The sequence below is a fragment of the Ranitomeya imitator genome, chromosome 2, assembly GCF_032444005.1.
Source record: "Ranitomeya imitator isolate aRanImi1 chromosome 2, aRanImi1.pri, whole genome shotgun sequence".
Lineage (NCBI taxonomy): Eukaryota > Metazoa > Chordata > Amphibia > Anura > Dendrobatidae > Ranitomeya > Ranitomeya imitator.
In genome coordinates, this window is record NC_091283.1 from 632,751,871 (window position 1) to 632,776,509 (window position 24,639).

The window sequence follows — 24,639 nt, forward strand, 5'->3', positions numbered from 1 at the left end:
TTTGTGATAAAAAAAATTAACTAAGTGCCTCTCGTTTTTTATATGAATAGCATTAATGGACTGAATGTATGCATTAATCTCAGTGTGATGATGCACAGTGTATGTATGGGTTTGTATATTAGCCACAGTATATTTTTGCATCTGCATATTAATATAATACTAAAGGCGTTCAGGCAATTTTTCACGTTTTCTTGTATTTCACAATATACTGACAATTCTTAGCAGCAATAATGAAGTGAACACTGACAAGATTTATTTTTATATTTTTATGTGTGCTTTTTCCAGCCTCCTTGTCTTCATAACATACAGGAATCCATTTTCATAGCTCCTAACTATTGTAGAAGAAAAAGACGATTTGCAGGGAGTGTAGTCCACTATGGTACAATTTTACATGTCCTCAACCACAACCATACCTATATACTATTTATTTCTCACCTGGTGCCATTAAGAAAAGTTGAAGGTGAAGTTTGTGTTCACACAACTGCTAGACCTTTTTGTTGTCCTTTGCATAATAGGAACAGAACAATGGAAAGCAGCTGGGGACAGATTGGTCAATGAGTGGACAGAAGAGCCCCACTGACTAAAATAAGCTAAAGGTACCGTCACACTCAGCGACGCTGCAGCGATATAGACAACGAGCCGATCGCTGGAGCGTCGCTGTTTAGGTCGCTGTAGAGACGTCAAACACAGCAACTCCAGAATGATGCAGGAGCGATCCAGTGACGTAACGGCGACTCACTTATCGTTCTCGCAGGTTGTTAGCTCCATGTAAAACATTGCTGGCATCGTTGCTTTTGATGTCAAACATGACAATTCACGCCGACCTGATGACCAAATAAAGTTCTGGACTTCTAGATCCGACCAGCGATGTCACAGCGGGATCCAGATCGCTGCTGCGTGTCAAACACAACGGGATCGCTATCCAGGACGCTGCAACGTCACGGATCGTTGTCGTTCTCGTTGCAAAGTTGCTGAGTGTGACGGTACCTTAAGTCTACTTTCTGTCCAAATGTCTGGAAGAGAAAGCAATAAGAACCCCTGCGTAATGCAGCATTACTGAGGAAAAGGCTGCCATCTGCTGGCTAGACAAAACCATGTGGAAGCAACCGGCACCAGACAAAGGGGCACAAGTTCATGAGCGTGACCCGATCAAGTGCCTTGGATGAAGGAGTTCCTTGATGTAAAAGTTCTGCTGCGAGATTTGGCATGGACGTGTGCCAGAGACAACGCTGAAGCCAGTGTGACAGGCCTCAGCATATAAACAAGGCCCAGACGACGCACGTTGAAATCCAGAAACCTGACAACGCCTGTCAAGACCAGACTTGTGTAGGTCAAACCCAGGGCCCAGACTGCGCCTGTCAAGTTCAGAACCTTCACCCTATGGCGGTTAAGTTCCATAGCCCAGGCAATGCTTATCAATTCCTGGGACCCGGCCCTCTCTCCCCCAGGCATAGGAGACACCCGCCATCGGTCAAGCACCGAAGCTCCATGAGGAGATGTCAACCAGAGGAGGATGCCTGCGGTTACAAAAGCACTGCACAAGTGAGCCAGGCCGTCACGTCAAGCCATAGCGTAAAGTACAGGGTCGGCCTGGGTTAGGACAACAGGTGGGGTGGGGCCGGTTGGTACACAGGGAGCTCTTTGTCAGAGGGATTTTTGGCCTAGCAGGAAGACCCTTGCTAGGGCCATTTTTGAAGGAAGAGCTAACGTGGTGGCTCCCAGGAACAGGCGTACCAACCTTGTAGAAATGACACACATATAATTCCTGAGAGACTTTTCCGTTAACTTAATTGTATTCTCAGATTAATTATATGTTTATTGTTGTATGGTTAACTGGTGTTTACATTGTTTCACATTAATAACTGTTCCCTAACCCCTGTGAATTCCCGCTATATCAGAAGAAAATAAATTGTTCCCTGACTGCTTCCACCTCATGCCTCCTGTCCGTTGCATTCGGTCTCCCTGTTTACACGTACATCATAATTCAACCGTAAGTTCTTGCTCCTATCAGTCCTCACTCAGGTCATCTCCTCGGCATTCCACTCTGCCCTCAGGCCAGGTACGGACTGGGCCTGAAATTCAGACCTGGCATTTGAAATCACGAAGGCCCATGTTGTCCCCATCCCCTTGAACCAGATGGGATATACAGTATTAGTAATATTACCCTGGATGGAGGATAGGAAGATTTTCTACAAGACCAATATTTCTATTGAAACCTGTGGCCTGCTGGGGTAAGTGACGGAGTCAACAACTTTGTGCTCCATCACAACTCTTAACAGTATGTGTTAGGGCTGGCGGAACAAACCAAATAATATAAGGATGATAATAAGGTGCGTTCACAGCCCAGGGTCCACCGTGCAGAGATGTAAACTGCTGCTCGGTAATGGCGGACACTATATGGCGGGATAGTAATGAACACATGCAGGTTAACGTCACCCGGTATATACTGAGACAGACTCTGATGCCTCTCAGAGCCGCAGTACCGCAGAATTTGAATGCCGTACCCTGTTAAGCCTCACAGGGCACAGCAGAATGAGCGCTAGTGTACAGTCATAGGACTCAGCCCCAAGGACGCGGGGTTAGAGTCCTTCTAGACCCACTAAGCGCCTGGCGTCACATCTGCGATGCCTAGACAAATCTAACTAATAAACGCCACTAACCATCCTGACTAGGGAAATAAAGCGCAATGAGTGCACACGGCGTCGCACTGGCGAACGCCACTAGTTGACGCTGGTAATCGTGCACTGTGCTGGTATTCACTAACTGGCACTATACTAGCTCCAAACACCCAGACAACAACACTAGGGAAAGGAATAATTAGGAGCTTCCACCAGTATCATACACGCATCCACACACATCACGATTTCAGATTATACTAGCTCATGCGAGCCATGCGAGCCGCTTGAGGACCTGGGCATGTGACCTCCGACCACCAATGAGTGGTCATCTCACAGGCATGCTCAGTAGGCAAAAAGCAGGACTTAGCCCCAGGAGCATCTACTCGCCGCTGACTAATGCTGGTTAAAATAGCTGGACCTGGGACGGCAGCAGTAACAAGACGCACAGCATCAGCCAGAGCAAGATGCTGGGACCAATGTCTCTGCTGAGCAGGATCCCCTGTGGCCAGGGAAGATTGGGAGACAACAGAGGACATGGTTTGAGATTCCCCCAGTGCAGCGGTGGGGACTCGACACCTAACATTACCTCCCTCCTCGGGCCTCACTACGCTCAAAGGCTGCAATGAGCTGAGGAGCCTGAATGTGCTCAATAGGTTCCCAGGTCCTGTCCTCTGGGCCATGACCCTTCCAATCCACCAGATTGTACTTTTTGCTACGTACCACCTTGCACCCAAAAATGGTGTTCATCTCATAGTCATCCGTGGACAAGCCCGATATCCCGGCGGATGACTTAAAAAGCCGAGACATGTGAACGGGTTTTAAGAGGGACACATGAAAGGTGTCGGTGATACCTAGGCATGGAGGAAGGGCCAGATGATAGACCACAGGGTTGACCTGTTCCAGGACCTTGAAGGGACCTATGTAGCGAGGAGCAAACTTAGTGGACTCAACTCGCAGCCTGATTTAACGGGCAGAGAGCCACACTAAGTCGCCAGGGGCAAAAGTCGGAGCGAGACGCCGGTGTGCATCATCGGAGACCCTCATTCTCTCCTTGGAGACCCAGATGGCATCCTGTGTGCAATCCCAAATGTCAGGTGCCTCCACTGCCCAGTCTGGCACCCTAGAGTTGGTAGAAGACACGGGCATGGGCACAGGGACATGCGGATGCTGGCCGTAATTAAGGAGGAACGGGGTCTGCCCAGTGGAGTCATCAAGGGAGTTGTTCAGCGCAAGCTCCGCCCACGTTAGCAAGGATGCCCAATTATCCTGCCTGTAGAAAAGCTGTGGAGACACCATCACGTGTTTCTCAACGCAAGCAATAAATAGCCAGGCCTTTCACCGGGAAGGAACAACCACGGGAAGGGCAGCATCCAAAAAGGAAAACCACCAATGCCAAAACATGGTATCCATCCACAGACAGCTGTTTCGGGGTATTTTCCCCTCATCAGTGTGGAGTAGGAAACTGGCTATTAGGAGCAGTGCCTAGTAAAAGGACTATAAACATAAGGATGAATGACCTTGGGGAGATCAAAACATCCAACACCACGGAGACACCATCACGTATTTCTCAACACAGTGATCCAGAACACTGTTCCCATCCCTTATGGGAAATATGCAAATGCATGTAGAAAAGCCGCGGAGACACCATCACGTGTTTCTCAACGCAAGCAATAAATAGCCAGGTCTTTCACCGGGAAGGAACAACCACGGGAAGGGCAGCATCCAAAAAGGAAAACCACCTATACCAAAACTTGGTATCCATCCACAGACAGCTGTTTCGGGGTATTTGCCCCTCATCTGTGTGGAATAGGAAACTGGCTATTAGGAGCAGTGCCTAGTAAAAGGACTATAAACATAAGGATGAATGACCTCGGGGAGATCAAAACATCCAACACATAGGGCCAATAGTGTATGGGGAGAGAGGAAAGATCTGCGGGTGCCGTGCTAGTAGCAACTTGAATGCACTCCCACAGACATCTACCCTCACAAGATTCACTCCATCCCAGAGTTCTCCCAGAGGACCACTCAATATGAGGAGAGTGGTAGCATAGCCAAGGTACTCCTAACAGGACCTCATCAATACCCTTGGGTATGACTAATAGGGAGATAACCTCCTGATGGGAAGGAGACATGGAGAGAGTGAGTGGAATGGTTTGGTGTGTAATCTATGAGGGCAGTGTTGACCCAATTACCACTCGTACGGTCACTGGTTTGGTGAGCATCACCAGGGGTATTGCGTGCCGTTGAGGGAAGGCAGAACACATGAAATTGCCCTCCGCCCTGGAATCCACGCAAAGCTCTACCGCGTGAGTGGATGGGCCTTTGGTAAGTGTCCCTTTAAAGGACAATTTGTAAGAAAACGCAGCTGTGTCTAGTGAGCCTCCACCTATGGCCACTAGACGCGGTCTGTTATGATTCGGTGACTTTGGAGCTGCATGAGAACTTTCACTGGAGATGGTGGCCACTGTACTGACCGCAATCCTGAACTTCACACCGCAACTAGAAGTAGCCGTGGAGTGTACCTAACACACCTAGACACCTCGTCACAGCCGGAGGACTAATTACCCCTAAAGATGGAAAGAAGAATACTATCTTGCCTCAGAGAAAATCCCCAAAGGATAGACAGCCCCCCACAAATATTGGCGGTGAGTCGGAGAGGAAAAAAACACACACAGGCAGAAAACAGAATTTAGCACAGGAGGCCACACTAGCTAAATAGGACAGAATAGGACAGAGTTCTGTGCGGTCAGTAAAAAACCCTTCAAAAACATCTACTGCAGAAATAACAAAAATTACCTACATCTAACTAATAGATGTAAGAGCGTAAATCTGCAACTCCAGTGAATCCTACAGTCAGAGCAGGAATAAAACTGAAACCAGCACACAGCAGTGTGCCACAGATACAAAGAACCAAACACTTATCTTTGCAGAATTTGGCAGCAGGCAGGAGAAGCCAGAAAGTGATCCAACACTTCACAAGGAACATTGACAACTGGCAAGGGCTAACGAATCCTGCACACTTAAATATCCCAGTCCAAACAGCAATTAGCAGATACACCTGGCCAACACTGTGACTCAGAGACAACTGCATTCCCACCTACAACCACTGGAGGGAACCCAAGAGCAGAATTCACAACAGTGGTCGTTTCCTGACCACTGGGGAGACCTCTTGGCAAAATGTCCCGACTGCTGACAGACAGAACAGACCATGGGTACACGAGCGGCCGGGTACTTTGATGCCACTCGAGAAACCTCCATGGCCTCTTGTGGCTCAGATGCCTGATCCGGAGATTCCAGAGGTCTGGCAAAGTTAGGAGCCAGCCGAAACCTCTGCCTACACTGGGCTCACTCCAACCTTCGGTAAAGCGAAGGTTGATGCGAGTTGAGACCGCTATTAGCTCCTCCAGTGTGGCGGGAATCTCCCTAGTGGCCAGAGTGTCCTTCACATGGTCAGCGAGCCCCCTCCAAAATACGGGGATGAGGACTTTATCCGGCCACTCCTGCTCTGATGCTAAAGTCCGGGAGTGGACGGCAAAGTGACTGACCATGGATGAGCCCTGTGTCAGTGCCAGCAGTTGGAGCACCGTATCATGGGTGACACGCGGTCCCAAAAAGACCTGTTTCAGTGTGCTCAGATACTGCTCTGCTTCCACAGTGGCGTTGCCCACTCCAATGCCATGCCCAATAAGAGAGATATTATAAATCCCAATTTAGGCAGCTCTGATGGGAAACATGCAGCCAGGAGATCAGGTGTATCGCACACTGGTTCACGAATCCCCTACATGACTTACTATCACCAGAGTACTTGTCTGGCAGTGGGAGGTGGGAAAAGGTCAGAACAGGGGTGGCAGCAGACATATGGGCTGCAGCCTCACTTGCAGTCTGAACAGCTACTGCGGTAACATCCACAGCTGAAGTTGTGCGCTCGAGAGCCGCCTACCTGCCCTCCAGCTGCTGGATGTACCGCTGCAGTCGCTGCTCATCCGCCATTACTAGCCAGACCCTGGCGCTAGTATAATGTTAGGTGTTATGAACAGGTAATTCAGAACCACAATGGCCCTTGAAGTTCAGAGCACACAAGGTGACCTGACATTTACCAAAAACATAGGACGAGCTCTGAGACGTGGAAACTCTGCTGACCGCAATCCCTAATCCTATCACACCACACTAGAGGTAGCCGTGGATTGCGCCTAACGCTCCCTATGCAACTCGGCACAGCCTGAGAAACTAACTAGCCCTGAAGATAGAAAAATAAGCCTACCTTGCCTCAGAGAAATTCCCCAAAGGAAAAGGCAGCCCCCCACATATAATGACTGTGAGAAAAGATGAAATACAAACACAGAGATGAAATAGATTTAGCAAAGTGAGGCCCGACTTACTGAATAGACCGAGGATAGGAAAGATAGCTTTGCGGTCAACACAAAACCCTACAAACAACCACGCAGAGGGGCAAAAAGACCCTCCGCACCGACTAACGGTACGGAGGTGCTCCCTCTGCGTCTCAGAGCTTCCAGCAAGCAAGAAAAACCAATATAGCAAGCTGGACAGAAAATATAGCAAACAAAAATAACATAAGCAGAACTTAGCTTATGCAGGATAGACAGGCCACAGGAACGATCCAGGAGGAAGCAAGACCAATACTAGAACATTGACTGGATGCCAGGATCAAAGCACCAGGTGGAGTTAAATAGAGCAGCACCTAACGACTTAACCTCATCACCTGAGGAAGGAAACCTGAGGAAGCCGCAGTACCACTCTCATCCACCAAAGGAAGCTTATAGACAGAAGCAGCCGCAGTACCACTCACGACCACAGGAGAGAGCTTGGCCACAGAATTCACAACAGTACCCCCCCCCCCTTGAGGAGGGGTCACCGAACCCTCACCAGAGCCCCCAGGCCAACCAGGATGAGCCACATGAAAGGCACGAACCAGATCGGCAGCATGGACATCAGAGGCAAAGACCCAGGAATTATCTTCCTGACCATAACCTTTCCACTTAACCAGATACTGGAGTTTCCGTCTCGAAACACGAGAATCCAAAATCTTCTCCACAATATACTCCAATTCCCCTTCAACCAAAACCGGAGCAGGAGGATCAATAGATGGAACCACAGGTGCCACGTATCTCCGCAACAATGACCTATGGAACACGTTATGGATGGAAAAAGAAGCCGGAAGAGTCAAACGAAAAGACACAGGATTAAGAACCTCAGAAATCCTATATGGACCAATGAAACGAGGCTTAAATTTAGGAGAGGAAACCTTCATAGGAATATAACGAGATGACCCACACAGCGCCTGCAGTTAGCGAAACGTTGAGCCTTCTCCTGGGACAAAGTCAGATTGTCCACTACATGAGTCCAAATCTGCTGCAACCTATCCACCACAGTATCCACACCAGGACAGTCCGAAGACTCAACCTGCCCTGAAGAGAAACGAGGGTGGAACCCAGAATTGCAGAAAAACGGTGAAACCAAAGTAGCCGAGCTGGCCCGATTATTAAGGGCGTACTCAGCCAAAGGCAAAAAGGACACCCAATCATCCTGATCAGCAGAAACAAAACATCTCAGATATGTTTCCAAGGTCTGATTGGTTCGTTCAGTCTGGCCATTTGTCTGAGGATGGAAAGCCGAGGAAAAAGACAAATCAATGCCCATCCTAGCACAAAAGGCTCGCCAAAACCTCGAAACAAACTGGGAACCTCTGTCAGAAACGATGTTCTCTAGAATGCCATGTAAACGAACCACATGCTGAAAAAACAATGGCACCAAATCAGAGGAGGAAGGCAATTTAGACAAGGGCACCAAATGGACCATCTTAGAGAAGCGATCACAAACCACCCAAATGACCGACATTCTTTGAGAGACGGGGAGATCCGAAATAAAATCCATAGAGATATGCGTCCAAGGCCTCTTCGGGACCGGCAAGGGCAAAAGCAACCCACTGGCACGAGAACAGCAGGGCTTAGCCCGAGCACAAATCCCACAGGACTGCACAAAAGAACGCACATTGTTGTGAATTCTGTGGCAGAGCTCCTTCCTATGGTCACAAGTGGTACTTCGGCTGATTCTCTCTGTGACCTTCTGTTGGTGGAGGGAAGTGGTACTGCGGCTTCTGAGTTTCCTCCCTCAGGTGATCTGGTGAGGTCGTTAGGTGCTTCTCTACTTAACTCCACCTAATGCTTTGATCCTGGCTTCCTGTCAATGTTCCAGTGTTGGACTTGCTTTTCCCTGGATCATTCCTGTGGCCTGCTGCTCTGCATAGCTAAGTTCTTCTTTGCTATTTGTTTGCTATTTTTTCTGTCCAGCTTGTCTAATTTGTTGCTGGAAGCTCTGGGACGCAAAGGGTGTACCTCCGTGCCGTTAGTTCGGTACGGAGGGTCTTTTTGCCCCCTTTGCGTGGTTTTCTTTAGGGTTTTGTGTAGACCGCAAAGTTACCTTTTCTATCCTCGATCTGTTAAGAAAGTCGGGCCTCACTTTGCTGAATCTATTTCATCTCTACGTTTGTCTTTTCATCTTAACTCACAGTCATTATATGTGGGGGGCTGCCTTTTCCTTTGGGGTATTTCTCTGAGGCAAGGTAGGCTTATTTTTCTATCTTCAGGCTAGTTAGTTTCTCAGGCTGTGCCGAGTTGCATAGGAAGAGTAAGGCGCAATCCACGGCTGCCTCTAGTGTTGTTTGGAGAGGATTAGGGATTGCGGTCTGCAGAGTTCCCACGTCTCAGAGCTCGTTCTATGATTTTGGGTTATTGTCAGATCACTGTATGTGCTCTGACCGCTATGTCCATTGTAGTACTGAATTGCCTTTCATAACAGCACATCCCGCGACAAAGACGGCCACCAAAAGGATCTAGCCACCAAATCTCTGGTACCAAAGATTCCAGGATGACCAGCCAACATCGAGCAATGAACCTCAGAGATAACTTTATTCGTCCACCTATCAGGGACAAACAGTTTCTCCGCTGGGCAACGGTCAGGTCTATTAGCTTGAAATTTTTGCTGCACCCGCCGCAAATCAGGGGAGATGGCAGACAAAATTACCCCCTCTTTGAGAATACCCACCGGCTCAGACAAACCCGGAGAATCGGGCACAAAACTCCTAGACAGGGCATCCGCCTTCACATTTTTAGAGCCCGGAAGGTACGAAACCACAAAGTCAAAATGGGAGAAAAACAGCGACCAACGAGCCTGTCTAGGATTCAACCGTTTGGCAGACTCGAGATAAGTCAAGTTTTTGTGATCAGTCAAGACAACCACACGATGCTTAGCTCCTTCAAGCCAATGACGCCACTCCTCGAATGCCCACTTCATGGCTAGCAACTCTCGATTGCCAACATCATAATTTCGCTCAGCAGGCGAAAATTTCCTGGAAAAGAAGGCGCATGGTTTCATCACCGAGCAATCAGAACTTCTCTGCGACAAAACAGCCCCCGCTCCAATCTCGGAAGCATCAACCTCGACCTGGAACGGAAGCGAAACATCTGGTTGGCACAACACAAGGGCAGAAGAAAAACGACGCTTCAACTCCTGAAAAGCTTCCACAGCAGCAGAAGACCAATTGACCACATCAGCACCCTTCTTGGTTAAATCAGTCAACGGTTTAGCAATGCTAGAAAACTTAGCGATGAAGTGACGATAAAAATTAGCAAAGCCCAGGAACTTCTGCAGATTCTTCAGAGATGTTGGCTGAGTCCAATCATAAATGGCCTGAACTTTAACAGGGTCCATCTCGATAGTAGAAGGAGAAAAAATGAACCCCAAAAATGAAATCTTCTGAACACCAAAGAGACACTTTGACCCCTTCACAAACAAAGAATTAGCACGCAGGACCTGGAACACCATTCTGACCTGCTTCACATGAGACTCCCAATCATCCGAGAAGACCAAAATATCATCCAAGTATACAATCAGGAATTTATCCAGGTACTCTCGGAAGATGTCATGCATAAAGGACTGAAACACTGATGGAGCATTAGAAAGTCCGAATGGCATAACCAGGTACTCAAAATGGCCTTCGGGCGTATTAAATGCTATTTTCCATTCATCGCCCCGTTTGATACGCACAAGATTATACGCACCACGAAGATCTATCTTGGTGAACCAACTAGCCCCCTTAATCCGAGCAAACAAATCAGACAGCAGCGGCAAGGGGTACTGAAATTTGACCGTAATTTTATTTAGAAGGCGATAATCAATACAAGGTCTCAGCGAACCATCCTTCTTGGCCACAAAAAGGAAACCCGCTCCCAATGGCGACGATGACGGGCGAATATGACCCTTCTCCAATGACTCCTTCACGTAACTCCGCATAGCGGCGTGCTCAGGTACAGATAAATTAAACAGTCGACCCTTAGGAAACTTACTACCAGGAATCAAATCGATAGCACAATCACAATCCCTATGCGGAGGTAGGGCATTGGACTTGGGCTCATCGAATACATCCCGGTAATCAGACAAGAACTCTGGGACCTCAGAAGGGGTGGATGATGAGATAGACAGAAATGGAACATCACCATGTACCCCCTGACAACCCCAGCTGGACACAGACATAGGTTTCCAATCTAATACTGGGTTATGGACTTGTAGCCATGGCAACCCCAACACGACCACATCATGCAGATTATGCAACACCAGAAAGCGAATATCCTCCTGGTGCGCAGGAGCCATGCACATGGTCAGCTGGGTCCAATACTGAGGCTTATTCTTGGCCAAAGGCGTAGCATCAATTCATCGCAATGGAATAGGACACTGCAAGGGCTCCAAGACAAACCCACAGCGCCTAGCAAACTCCAAGTCCATCAAATTCAGGGCAGCGCCTGAATCCACAAATGCCATGACAGAATAGGAAGACAAAGAGCAGATCAAAGTAACGGACAAAAGAAATTTCGACTGTACCGTACCAATGGTGGCAGACCTAGCGAACTGCTTAGTGCGCTTAGGACAATCGGAGATAGCATGAGTGGAATCACCACAGTAGAAACACAGCCCATTCTGACGTCTGTGTTCTTGCCTTTCAGCTCTGGTCAAAGTCCTATCGCACTGCATAGGCTCAAGTTTATGCTCAGATAATACCGCCAAATGGTGCACAGATTTACGCTAACGCAAGCGTCGATCGATCTGAATGGCCAAAGACATAGACTCATTCAGACCAGCAGGCATATGAAATCCCACCATGACATCCTTAAGGGCTTCAGAGAGACCCTTTCTGAAAATAGCTGCCAGTGCACATTCATTCCATTGAGTGAGCACGGACCACTTTCTAAACTTCTGACAATAAATCTCTATCTCATCCTGACCCTGACACAGAGCCAGCAAATTTTTCTCTGCCTGATCCACTGAATTAGGTTCGTCGTACAGCAATCCGAGCGCCAGAAAAAACGCATCAATATTACATAATGCAGGATCTCCTGGCGCAAGGGAAAATGCCCAGTCTTGAGGGTCGCCACGTAATAAAGAAATAATGATTTTAACTTGTTGAACTGGGTCACCAGAGGAGCGGGGTTTCAAAGCCAGAAACAGTTTACAATTATTTTTAAAATTCAAAAACTTAGCTCTATCTCCAGAAAACAACTCAGGAATAGGAATTTTAGGTTCTAACATTGGATTCTGAACCACTAAATCTTGAATGTTCTGTACTCTTATAGTGAGATTATCCATCAAAGAGGACAGACCCTGAATGTCCATGTCCACACCTGTGTTCTGAACCACCCTGATGTAAAGGGGAAAAGAAAGACAAAACACAGTGCAAAGAAAAAAAAATTGTCTCAGAACTTCTCTTTTCCCTCTATTGAGAAGCATTAGTACTTTGGGCCTCCAGTACTGTTATGAACAGGTAATTCAGAACCACAATGGACCTTGAAGTTCAGAGCACACAAGGTGACCTGACATTTACCAAAAACATAGGACGAGCTCTGAGACGTGGAAACTCTGCTGACCGCAATCCCTAATCCTATCACACCACACTAGAGGTAGCCGTGGATTGCGCCTAACGCTCCCTATGCAACTCGGCACAGCCTGAGAAACTAACTAGCCCTGAAGATAGAAAAATAAGCCTACCTTGCCTCAGAGAAATTCCCCAAAGGAAAAGGCAGCCCCCCACATATAATGACTGTGAGAAAAGATGAAATACAAACACAGAGATGAAATAGATTTAGCAAAGTGAGGCCCGACTTACTGAATAGACCGAGGATAGGAAAGATAGCTTTGCGGTCAACACAAAACCCTACAAACAACCACGCAGAGGGGCAAAAAGACCCTCCGCACCGACTAACGGTACGGAGGTGCTCCCTCTGCGTCTCAGACCTTCCAGCAAGCAAGAAAAACCAATATAGCAAGCTGGACAGAAAATATAGCAAACAAAAATAACATAAGCAGAACTTAGCTTATGCAGGATAGACAGGCCACAGGAACGATCCAGGAGGAAGCAAGACCAATACTAGAACATTGACTGGAGGCCAGGATCAAAGCACCAGGTGGAGTTAAATAGAGCAGCACCTAACGACTTAACCTCATCACCTGAGGAAGGAAACTCAGAAGCCGCAGTACCACTCTCATCCACCAAAGGAAGCTTATAGACAGAAGCAGCCGCAGTACCACTCACGACCACAGGAGGGAGCTTGGCCACAGAATTCACAACAGTTAGGGCTGGCGGAATGCACCAAATAATATAAGGATTGTAATAAGGTGTGTTCACAGCCCGGGGTCCACCGTGCAGAGATGTAAACTCCTGCTAGGGAATGGCGGACACTAAATGGCAGTATAGTAATGAACACACGTGGGTTAACGGTATGTACTGAGACGGACTCTGATGCCTCTCAGAGCCACAGTACCGCAAAATATGAATGCCGTACCCTGTTAAGCCTCACAAGGCATAGCAGAATGAGCGCTAGTGTACAGTCACAGGACTCCGGGCCGCTGAGCCAGCTGACTAATGCTGGTTACAATAGCTGGACCTGGGACAGCAGCAGTAACCAGACGCACAGCATCAGCCTGAGTAAGACGCTGGGACTGACTTCTGCGCTGAGCAGGAGCCCCTCCGGCTGGGGAAAAGTGGTAGACCGCAGTGGACATGGTTTGAACTCCCTCTGTGCAGCGGCAGGAACTCGACACCTAACAGTATGGGTGTTTTGAGAACACCAATTCTGTTAACAACGTAGCAGACAAGGCAGCCCATGATCAGACAGGCCCTTCTAACATTTGCAAGATGTCCGGTCCTGCCTCAGGCCACCTCCTTAGTGTTTCTCTCTGCCTTCTGGCGGTCTCCTCAGCACTCCTCTTTGCCTTCAGGCTTTCTCCTCAGTGTTCCTGTTGGCCCTCAGTTTGTCTCTTCATTATTCCTCTCTGCCCTCAGACCAAGGTACATTGAAACTTTGTCATAACGTGACCTGGACAAAGGGCAGAGAGGAGAGTCTTAATAGGGATATAATTGTGTGCATACATACGTGTCTGGCCAGATAACACTGTTTATCTACAGACATAGGGTTAATCTGCAGGTTGTTAGCAATATACCGGGTCCAGTCGCAATTAAAGGGGTGGTCACGGTAGCAGCAACCCGGTCCATGGCCCTTGGCGCCCGAGTAAAAGGGACGGTCTTTAAAGAGGTTGTGGAAATAAGGAAAATTTGTGATGCCACCTGTGGTTCTCGGTCAGAGGTGACCGACGCTGCTTAACCCCTTTCTGTCATTGGACGTACTATTCCGTCCATGTGCGGTGGGCCTTAATTCCCACGGACGGAATAGTACGTCCAGAGCGATCCGCCGCACTCACTGGGGGAGCGCGGCCGGTCGCGGCCGGGTGTCAGCTGCCTATCACAGCTGACATCCGGCACTATGTGCCAGGAGCGGTCACGGACTGCTCCCGGCACATTAACCCCCGGCACACCACGATCAAACATGATCGCAGTGTGCCGATGGTGCAGGGAAGCATCGCACAGGGAGGGTGCTCCCTGCGTGCTTCCCTGAGACCCCCGCAGCAACACGATGTGATCGCGTTGTTGCGAGGGTCTCTTACCTTCCTCACTGCAGCAGGCCCGGAGCCAAAATGGCTGCGGCATCCGGGTCCTGCAGGGAGGGAGGTGTCTTACCAAGTGCCTGCTCAGAGCAGGCGCTTGGTAAGCCTGCAGCGCTGCAAGTCAGATCGCTGATCTGACAGAGTGCTGTGCAAACTGTCAGATCAGCGATCTGTGATGTCCCCCCCTGGGACAAAGTAAAAAAGTCCCCAAAAAAAATTCCACATGTCTAAAAAAAATAAATAAATAATAATTCCTAAATAAAGAAAAAAAAATATTATTCCCATAAATACATTTCTTTATCTAAATAATAAAAAAACAATAAAAGTACACATATTTAGTATCGCCACGTCCGTAACGACCCAACCTACAAAACTGTCCCACTAGTTAACCCCTTCAGTAAACACCGTAAAAAAAAAAAACGCCGAACAAAAAGTGGAATAACACGCGATCAAAAAGACAGATATAAATAATCATGGTACCGCTGAAAACGTCATCTTGTCTTGCAAAAAACGAGCCACAATACAGCATCATCAGCAAAAAAAGAAAAAAGTTATAGTCCTCAGAATAAAGCGATGCAAAAATAATTATTTTTTCTGTAAAATAGTTTTTATCGTATAAAAGCGCCAAAACATAAAAAAATGATATAAATGAGGTGTCGCTGTAATCGTACTGACCCGAAGAATAAAACTGCTTTATCAATTTTACCAAACGCGGAACGGTATAAACGCCTCCACCAAAAGAAATTCATGAATAGCTGGTTTTTGGTCATTCTGTCTCACAAAAATCGGAATAAAATGCGATCAAAAAATGTCACATGCCCGAAAATGTTACCAATGTTTTAAAAAAACAATAAAAGTACACATATTTAGTATCGCCACGTCCGTAACGACCCAACCTACAAAACTGTCCCACTAGTTAACCCCTTCAGTAAACACCGTAAAAAAAAAAAAAAACGCCGAACAAAAAGTGGAATAACACGCGATCAAAAAGACAGATATAAATAATCATGGTACCGCTGAAAACGTCATCTTGTCTTGCAAAAAACGAGCCACAATACAGCATCATCAGCAAAAAAAGAAAAAAGTTATAGTCCTCAGAATAAAGCGATGCAAAAATAATTATTTTTTCTGTAAAATAGTTTTTATCGTATAAAAGCGCCAAAACATAAAAAAATGATATAAATGAGGTGTCGCTGTAATCGTACTGACCCGAAGAATAAAACTGCTTTATCAATTTTACCAAACGCGGAACGGTATAAACGCCTCCACCAAAAGAAATTCATGAATAGCTGGTTTTTGGTCATTCTGCCTCACAAAAATCGGAATAAAATGCGATCAAAAAATGTCACATGCCCGAAAATGTTACCAATAAAAACGTCAACTCGTCCCGCAAGAAACAAGACCTCACATGACTCTGTGGACTCAAATATGGAAAAATAATAGCTCTCAAAATGTGTTAACGCAAAAAATATTTTTTGCAATAAAAAGGGTCTTTCAGTGTGTGATGGCTGCCAATCATAAAAACCCGTAAAAAACCCGCTATAAATAGTAAATCAAACCTCCCTTCATCACCCCCTTAGTTAGGGAAAAATTAAAAAAATGTATTTATTTCCATTTTCCCATTAGGGTTAGGGTTAGGGCTAGGGTTAGGGCTAGGGTTAGGGCTAGGGTTAGGGTTAGGGCTAGGGTTAAGGTTAGGGCTAGGGTTAGGGCTAGGGTTAGGGTGGGGCTAGGGTTAAGGCTACAGTTAGGGTTGGGGCTAAAGTTAGGGTTAGGGTTTGGATTACATTTACGGTTGGGAATAGGGTTGAGATTAGGGTTAGGGGTGTGTCTGGGTTAGAGGTGTGGTTAGGGTTACCGTTGGGATTAGGGTTAGGGGTGTGTTTGGATTAGGGTTTCAGTTATAATTGGGGTTTTTTCACTGTTTAGGCACATCATGGGCTCTCCAAACGGGACATGGTGTCCGATCTCAATGCCAGCCAATTCTGCATTGAAAAAGTAAAACAGTGCTCCTTCCCTTCCGAGCTCTCCCGCTTTCCCGAGCGCAATTCAGGGACACGCAGTACCCGGTAAGATGGCTATGAGTGTTATCCGTATTGGGAGTACTTTTTCTATGCCACTTGGTGTTATATGTAGGTCTCCCTGAGGTACCTTTCTCAGTACTTTTCCCCTTTGGTGGGCCGCTGTATTGCTATAGCCATATCTTAAACTAGCCAATATAGGCAGTACCTGTATAGACATAGTAGGCAGTACTGTTAGTTTTTGCGGTTTGGGTCCCCTTGTGGGGGTACTTTGGAAGCTCATAAGCCCTGACATCTTGTATTATTGTATGCATATTATCTTATGCCATAGTAACTGTCTGCTGGCTAAAACAGGGATAGTGGGTTGATCTCATGGTGTCTTTAGTTATTGATTTTTAGTGTGTTACTATTTTAATGTTAACTCTTAATAAAATTTGTACATTTTAAAGTAAAATGCTCCTATTGTCCTCCTATTTTTGATATATGCATTTTTGAAGTAGTATATGTAGGGGCTGTGATATGTGTCCCGGTACCTTTTCAATATGAGTCTGGGTTTATGTGCAGTCATTTTCAGTATGGTGGCTGGGTGCCCTTTTAAAATTATTAGTATGCAGATTCTATATCTGCAAATTAATATTGTTATTCCACATGAGAGATTCATCTTCACCCTTTCACCCCAAAGCCTGTTTCAGTTTTCTGACCAGGCCAATTTTTTCAATTCTGACCACTGTCACTTAATGAAATAATAACTCTGGCACCAAAATTTGTCCAACAATTTCTGCTGAATGTAGAAATACCCCATATGTGGCTGTATAGTAACCATGTGGCAAGACTTGATCGATGCTGTTTGCCTCCTGGCACTCAGATTTTCGTAGAATAATTTACAGACTCCATATACAAAGCCCCTAAGTGCTAATAAAGCAGAATCACGGCTAACTAACAGAAAAAAACCCTATTAAAATATAACTTTCATTAATTAATTTATAAAAAATGTATATCCAACATACAGGTGAAAGTGCAACGTGCAAAAATATATCCAAATTAATACTATAAATAAATCAAGTGCTAGTGGTAACAGAAGGTAGGCTAGTATTATGTATAAGGAACTAACCTTCGATACTCCTGTCCACCACAGTAGTATAATTGATAAAACCTACTGACTTTTATTCAGATGTCGCCTTGATATGACAGAATCAAATTAAGTCAGATACATATCAAAGAATGAGAATAGCCCTATAAACAAGGCCTCATCTATGAGTGCTGTGTAAAAGATTGCCTAGGGGACATAAGAAAATCAGAAACTGCAAAGACTAAAGGTACCTTCACACTAAGCGAGGTCGCTAGCGAGATCGCTGCTGAGTCACAAGTATTGTGACGCAACAGCGACCTCAGTAGCGATCTCGCTATGTTTGACACATAGCAGCGACCAGGCCCCTGCTGTGAGATCACTGGTCGTGTCGGAATGGCCTGGACCTTTTTTTGATCGTTGAGGTCCCGCAGGGTAGCACACATCGCTGTGTTTGACACCTTACCAACGACCTCGTTGACGATTCAGACACCGACACATAGGCGTGCATTTGCGTTGCCTTTTCCGCACCCCTCCGCTCCGATTGGTGGTCGCTACTGCGTTCTGATTGGCGGTCATGCCTTCAACAGAAGGCGACATAGTAGCGCTTCCATCCTAGGTGTCAGAAAAACCGTTGAAGAATAGATAAATCGAAGAGGAGTCACAGGCCGGAGAACTCTACAATGATCTGCAAACCACCACGCAGTCAGGAACAAAGGACGGAAGGGCTATTGTGTCGCCTCATAAGGCAAGGCCGCCACCAATCAGAATGCAGTAGCGACCACCAATCGGAACTGAATGGGCGCGGAAAAGGCAAAGCAAATGCACGCCTGTGTGACTACAACATCACACAGGACGTCCCTCATCGAGGTCTGAATCGTCATAATAGCTGCCATGTGACAGGGTCACAACGACCAACGACATCGTTGTACAGGTCGCTACAGGTTGCCGCATCGCTGCTGCGTCGTTGGGAAGATCTCACTGTTTGACATCTCACCAGCGACCACATAGCGACGCAGCAACGATCCCTGACAGGTCGTATCGTTGTCGGGATCGCTTTAGCGTCGCTAAGTGTGACGGGGCCTTAAGGACAGATTATCAATTATCGCATCTCAATGCTGATAGTGTATTTTACACATAATGTGCCTCAAGGCATAACCATTCACACTAAGGTGAAATGGCGCTCCCTGCTTGCGCGTCGGCTGCCCCTACGCTTCTGAACCAAACCCTAGAGCAGACAATGATGTTATCAGGCCAAAATCACCAGGAACAGGGAAGACTAGAGGCAAAAAGGGAGATCCGCCATTGACCGGGGCGCCATCAGCGCAGATTAAATCCACGTTTTCACCCATTTTTTTTATCTTCAAGATCTCAAAGCAGATCTCTGGGGAACATATTTCTTTTTTTGTTTTTACTGTACATATTTTCCGCTCTCTTGGAGCCTCAGTTACATGAAAAATGTCTGTCAGTCACTGTCAGAGCTAATCTGGGTGAGCAGGAACCCAACAGCTCTGGTATGTCAGGCAGAGACCAGTGATCATGTGACTGCTGAGTCTGATAGAAACCTTGACTGTGCTGATCTTCCTTTTCAGCACATTTCGTACATTGACCGCTCTGTGGCTGCAGTCGAGAATACAAAAGTGGTGATAAACTGCTTTTGTCTTCTCAGTGGACACTGTGGCTCATCTCCTGGAAGTGTATTGGGCTCATCAATGCAGAGCTGCGTAGTGTGAGCTCACCTGGTCTGTGCTCATGCTGTGAAGCGATACACTGATGATGGCAGGGTGGGACACTTGGCTCACTGCCATGGACAGTAATCTGGGACTGTCCCACTGGACCCGGGACATTTGGGAGCTAGACACCAAACAAGTGTTGATATTCTATCCTAAGAAAAGGAAATCAATGTTAACATCACAGAAAACTCTTCTAAAAGGGTTTCCTTAGAATCAGATTGTGAGTGACAAAGGACCCATGCTCAAGCCCATGGATGTCCACTGATAACAATGCAGAAGTTCTGTGAACCCATTCCCAAATGGATCAGTGATCTGCACACTCCTTCATTTAAAGTCTATGGCATAGACAGAAATATAGCATGCCTGGCATTCTATCGAAACGTGGTATATAAAACCCTCATTTTTGCAGTAGGTAGAGGTTGAAATGGTTGGAACTCCCCTATTCATGTGTATAGGTGATAAAATTCTAGGAAAAATCCTTTAACACATATTGGTTACTACATTATAAAGAAAGGGCAACACATTTTCAATTTGAAGACATAATACATTTTAATTTAGCCCTTTTTTCCAAAGGGAATTTGTCAGCAGTATTTCACTCCCCAAAACTATTTATGTCCACATGTAACTCTGTCAAAGACAAATCCATTCATGCCTTTAGCTAGACAGTCCGTTCCTCCATTACCGAAGAATCAGCATCTGAATGGATATGCACATGAGGCTGAAGTGCATGTGACACGTGGACGCTCTTACCAAGCCTCTGTCACTCCAGCTCTATTTCCCGCCCAGTGCCACATCCTCTTGCTTCACAGATTCTTTGATTAAAGTTACACAGGAAAGGAGCTGTAAGTCAAGCAGGAGGAGGCGGCAGTGGGCAGGGAATAGAGCTGGAGTGACAGAGGCTTCAGATCTACAGCTTCATTAAATTCAAATGCTGATTTCTCAGTAACAGAGGAACAGATTGGCCATGTAAAGGTATTGACAGATTTATCTTTCAAAGCGATTCATACACATATAAATAGTTTTGGGGATGAAATCCTGCTGGAAGATTCTCTTTAATGCAGATACTTTACAGCCACTTTTACAGGAATGTGTATTTACAGTTCTAAGAAGTGAGGCCTATTTGTGTTTCGGGGTGATGGGTCGCTTATTGCGCTTCTCAGATTTCAAGTATTGGCTGAGTTTTGGCCGAGAGGCAACACGCTCTTCATATTCGGAGAGCAGTGGGAATGAGACTAAACATTTTGGATCAAGGTCAAGATGGCAGTGAAGGGCATCCAGGAGGTTGTAGTCAGCGTACGAGATCTGTAATAAAAATGAGTGGTAATATTAATTCTGAGCTCTGCAAACAGATATTGAGCTTCTTCTCTAACATAGCCATCACACATTTACAGCTAGTCTCTAGGGTAAATTTAGTCCATTTGTAACCAACTATCCCTTTTGTCTCCATTGCTTTGTGTATGTAAAATGAGTGGGTGGGTAGGAGTCTTTGTTTTTATCAAACAAGTCTCAAATTGACCCTAAACTCAACCCTTACTGAGGCCACATTTCCCACAAATACCCACCTATTGCTCTTTAAAGAGTCTGTCATCTTCTTTCTTCAGGAGCACACCGCTCCCCAGCCTCCTGCCTTCCTGCTGGCCATCAGGCAGTGTGCTCCTGAAGATTTACGTTTCGGTCCAACAGCATGGCCTGAACTGTGCAATTTATCATTCTGTAGGCAGAGGCCGCTTTGCCTCTACAGCATTGGAGAAGGACAGGGGCTCTGATGTTGGACAGATCCAGCTGCATACAAGCAGCTTGAAGTTGTGCACTCTTTCCCTATGAAATCAGCCACTTTTGATAGACTGCAGAGGTGGTGGGTAACCTAGGCAGTGAGCAGTAAACTATAAAATTGAAAATCCCTCTGTACTTGAGAACAAGTGTTTAAAAGCACTTTGCAATTAGACTCATTCAAGAAGTTGATACAACCCATTTTAAGGAGAATCTGTCACCAGGTTTGAAGTATTCTGAGTGCAGCATAAAGAACAACAGCTTGGTGGCGTACTGTGCTTCTTGCTGTAATTTTCATTAAAATCTATATTGTTTTATATAGCTCTACTAGTCATTTTAATAGTGAGCTCCTACTATGCATTTCTTGATATTCATGAGCTCTGTCTTGCTACACCCTCCCCCGACGTGGTATTCAAGGCGGCTGACAAGGGGGGGAACATTGTTGTTTGGCCAACTGTCAAATATGAACAAGAGGCGTTCCGGCAGTTGCGGGACAACAATGTTTATGATAAGCTTAGATATAATCCGGTGATGTCTTTTTCGGCAGAGCTCCAAAAAATCCTGCTAAGAGCTTTTGATTCAGGTATAATTAACAAACAAGTTTTGGATGGCCTAACAGTGAAATTCCCGAAAATACCTACTCTGTACTTGCTTCCAAAGGTGCACAAAGATGCCGTCAACCCACCGGGACGTCCGATTGTGTCAGGGATTGATGGTTTGTGTGATCCGATCTGTAGATTTATAGATCATTATTTGAAACCTCTAGTCGAGACCCTACCTTCATACGTAAAAGACACAACGGATGTCCTGTGTAGGGTTGACGGCATCTTTGTAGAGGAAGGGACGTTGCTGGTAACAGCAGACGTCGAGACGTTATACACATGCATTAATAATGCAGATGGTTTGGGAGCGGTTCGCTTCTTCCTCGAGACCTCCAACCTGGACGGCCCTTTGTGTGAGCTCATCATCCAGCTGCTGCACTTTACCCTTACACATAATTTTTTTATGTTTAAAGATCAGTTCTATCAGCAAAAGCGCGGCGCAGCCATGGGTGCGGCCTGTGCCCCCGCGTACGCTAACCTCTTTCTGGGTTTCTGGGAGAGGTTGGTGTTTGGTGACGCGGGGGCGGGGGCCGCTGACCATGTGCTGTGCTGGCTGCGTTATATAGACGATGTTTTGTTTTTTGGCGGGGGACGGTGCAGCAGCTGGATGAATTCATGGGAGAGCTCAATAGGAACGTTTTCAATATTAAATTGACTTACAGGTATGATTATCACAAAATTGATTTTTTGGACATCAGTCTGGAAGTGGACTCTACTTTGTCCATCCAGACTGATGTTTTTCGGAAAACAACATCAGTTAACACATTAATACATGCGAAGTCGGCACATAGTCAGGCCACTATAAGGGCCATCCCCGTTGGACAGTTCTTGAGGATGAGGCGGATCTGCTCAACAAATCAGAGATTTGAAAAACAGGCCCTGGATCTGCAACAGAGATTCAAGGACAGAGGTTATAGTAAAAGATGTATAAAAAATGGTTACAAAAGAGCTAAATAAAAAACTCGGGATTCACTGATACATGGCAATACCAAAAAGAAAGAAAGGGATGATATGATCCGCTTTATTTCAGTACATAACCATGAGTGGGAGAGCATGAGAGCAATTCTAACCAAATACTGGCATGCTTTGAGTGCCGAACCCTCCCTGGGACCGTTTCTTAGTGAAAGGCCCTTAATGACCCCGCGTAGGTCCAAAAATCTTAGAGACCTCTTGGTATCCAGCCATTATGTGGCGCCAAGTACTAATCCATTTGGTATGACACATACAGTCAAAGGTTCTTTTAAGTGTGGCCATTGTGTGGCTTGTGCTAATATGGTCCGTACAACATATTTCTGCTCAGTGGATAGTAAGAGGGAATATCAGATAAGAGAATATATCTCGTGTAACACCTCTAATGTGATCTACTACGCCACATGCAGTTGTTCCCTAATTTACGTAGGACTGACGTCACGTGAATTGAGAGTGCGTGTAAGGGAACACGTACGGGATATTATTGCGGCAAGGTTAGTGGATGATGTGACAACACTTAAAACCATCCCTAAGCATTTTAGGTTAGTACACAATTGTAACCCTAAGGACTTTATGGTGAGGGGTATAGATGTGGTGCATACAGGTATTAGAGGAGGTGACATTAAAAAAGTCCTCGCCCAACGCGAATTAAAATGGATTGTCACACTAGGCACCATGAAGCCAGCTGGACTTAATGATGCACTTAATTTTGGTCCCTTCGGCGTATCAATATCCAAATCTACCATAAAGAGAAGACTGCATGAAAGTAAATACAGAGGGTTCACTGCACAGTGCAAGCCACTCATAAGCATCAAGAAGAAAAAGGCTAGACTGGACTTTGCTAAAAAACATCTAAAAAAGCCAGCACAGTCCTGGAAGAACATTCTTTGGACAGATTAAGCCAAGATCAACCTCTACCAGAATGATGGAAAGAGAAAAGTATGGCAAAGGCGTGGTACAGCTCATGATCCAAAGCATACCACATCATCTGTAAAACACGGCGGAGGCAGTGTGATGGCTTGGGCATGCATGGCTGCCAGTGACACTGGTATTGATGATGTGACACAAGACAAAACAAGCCGAATGAATTCTGAGGTTTTCAGAGCCATTCTGTGTGCTCAGATCCAGCCAAATGCAGCCAAACTGATTGGTCGTCGTTTCATACTACAGATGGACAATGACCCAAAACATAAAGCCAAAGCAACCCAGGAGTTTATTAAAGCAAAGAAGTGGAATATTCTTGAATGGCCAAGTCAGTCACCTGATCTCAACCCAATTGAGCAGCATTTCACTTGTTAAAGACTAAACTTCAGACAGAAAGACCCACAAACAAACAGCAACTGAAAACCACCGCAGTCAAGGCCTGGCAGAGCATCAAAAAGGAGGAAACGCAGCGTCTGGTGATGACCATGAGTTCAAGACTTCAGGCAGTTATTGCCAACAAAGTGTTTTCAACCAAGTACTAGAAATGAACATTTTATTTAAAATTATTGAATCTGTCCAATTACTTCTGGTCCCTTTAAAAACAGGGTGGCACATGTTAAGAAGCTGAAACTTCTAAACTCTTCATCCAATTTTAGTGTGGATACCCTCAAATGAAAGCTGAAAGTCTGAACTTCAACTGCATCTGGATTGTTTTGTTTAAAATTCATTGTGGTAATGTCTGTAACCAAAATTAGAAAAATGTTGTCTCTGTCCAAATATATATGGACGTAACTGTATGTCACAATTTTATGCTTCCTTCAGACGGTGAGGCATAAACCTGGTATTTTTTAACAATCCTGCCCCTCAGACACTTCAGCATAGCTATCTTCATAACCAAATCCCTTTTTCTCCTAAACCCTTTAATTT

The 24,639-nt window shown here is 45.9% G+C and overlaps 1 protein-coding gene across 1 annotated transcript in view; it reads right to left on the reverse strand.

Annotated features, from left to right (window-relative positions):
- Positions 1-19,970: 19,970 nt before the first annotated feature.
- The window catches only part of LOC138665284 (glutathione S-transferase P 1-like), a 29,604-nt gene continuing 24,935 nt past the window's right edge, over positions 19,971-24,639 (reverse strand). Inside the window, exon 7 of the mRNA XM_069752622.1 lies at positions 19,971-20,749. Within this exon, the coding sequence (XP_069608723.1) occupies positions 20,564-20,749 (186 nt within the window). The 3' untranslated portion in view covers positions 19,971-20,563. The remainder of the gene's footprint in view (positions 20,750-24,639) is intronic.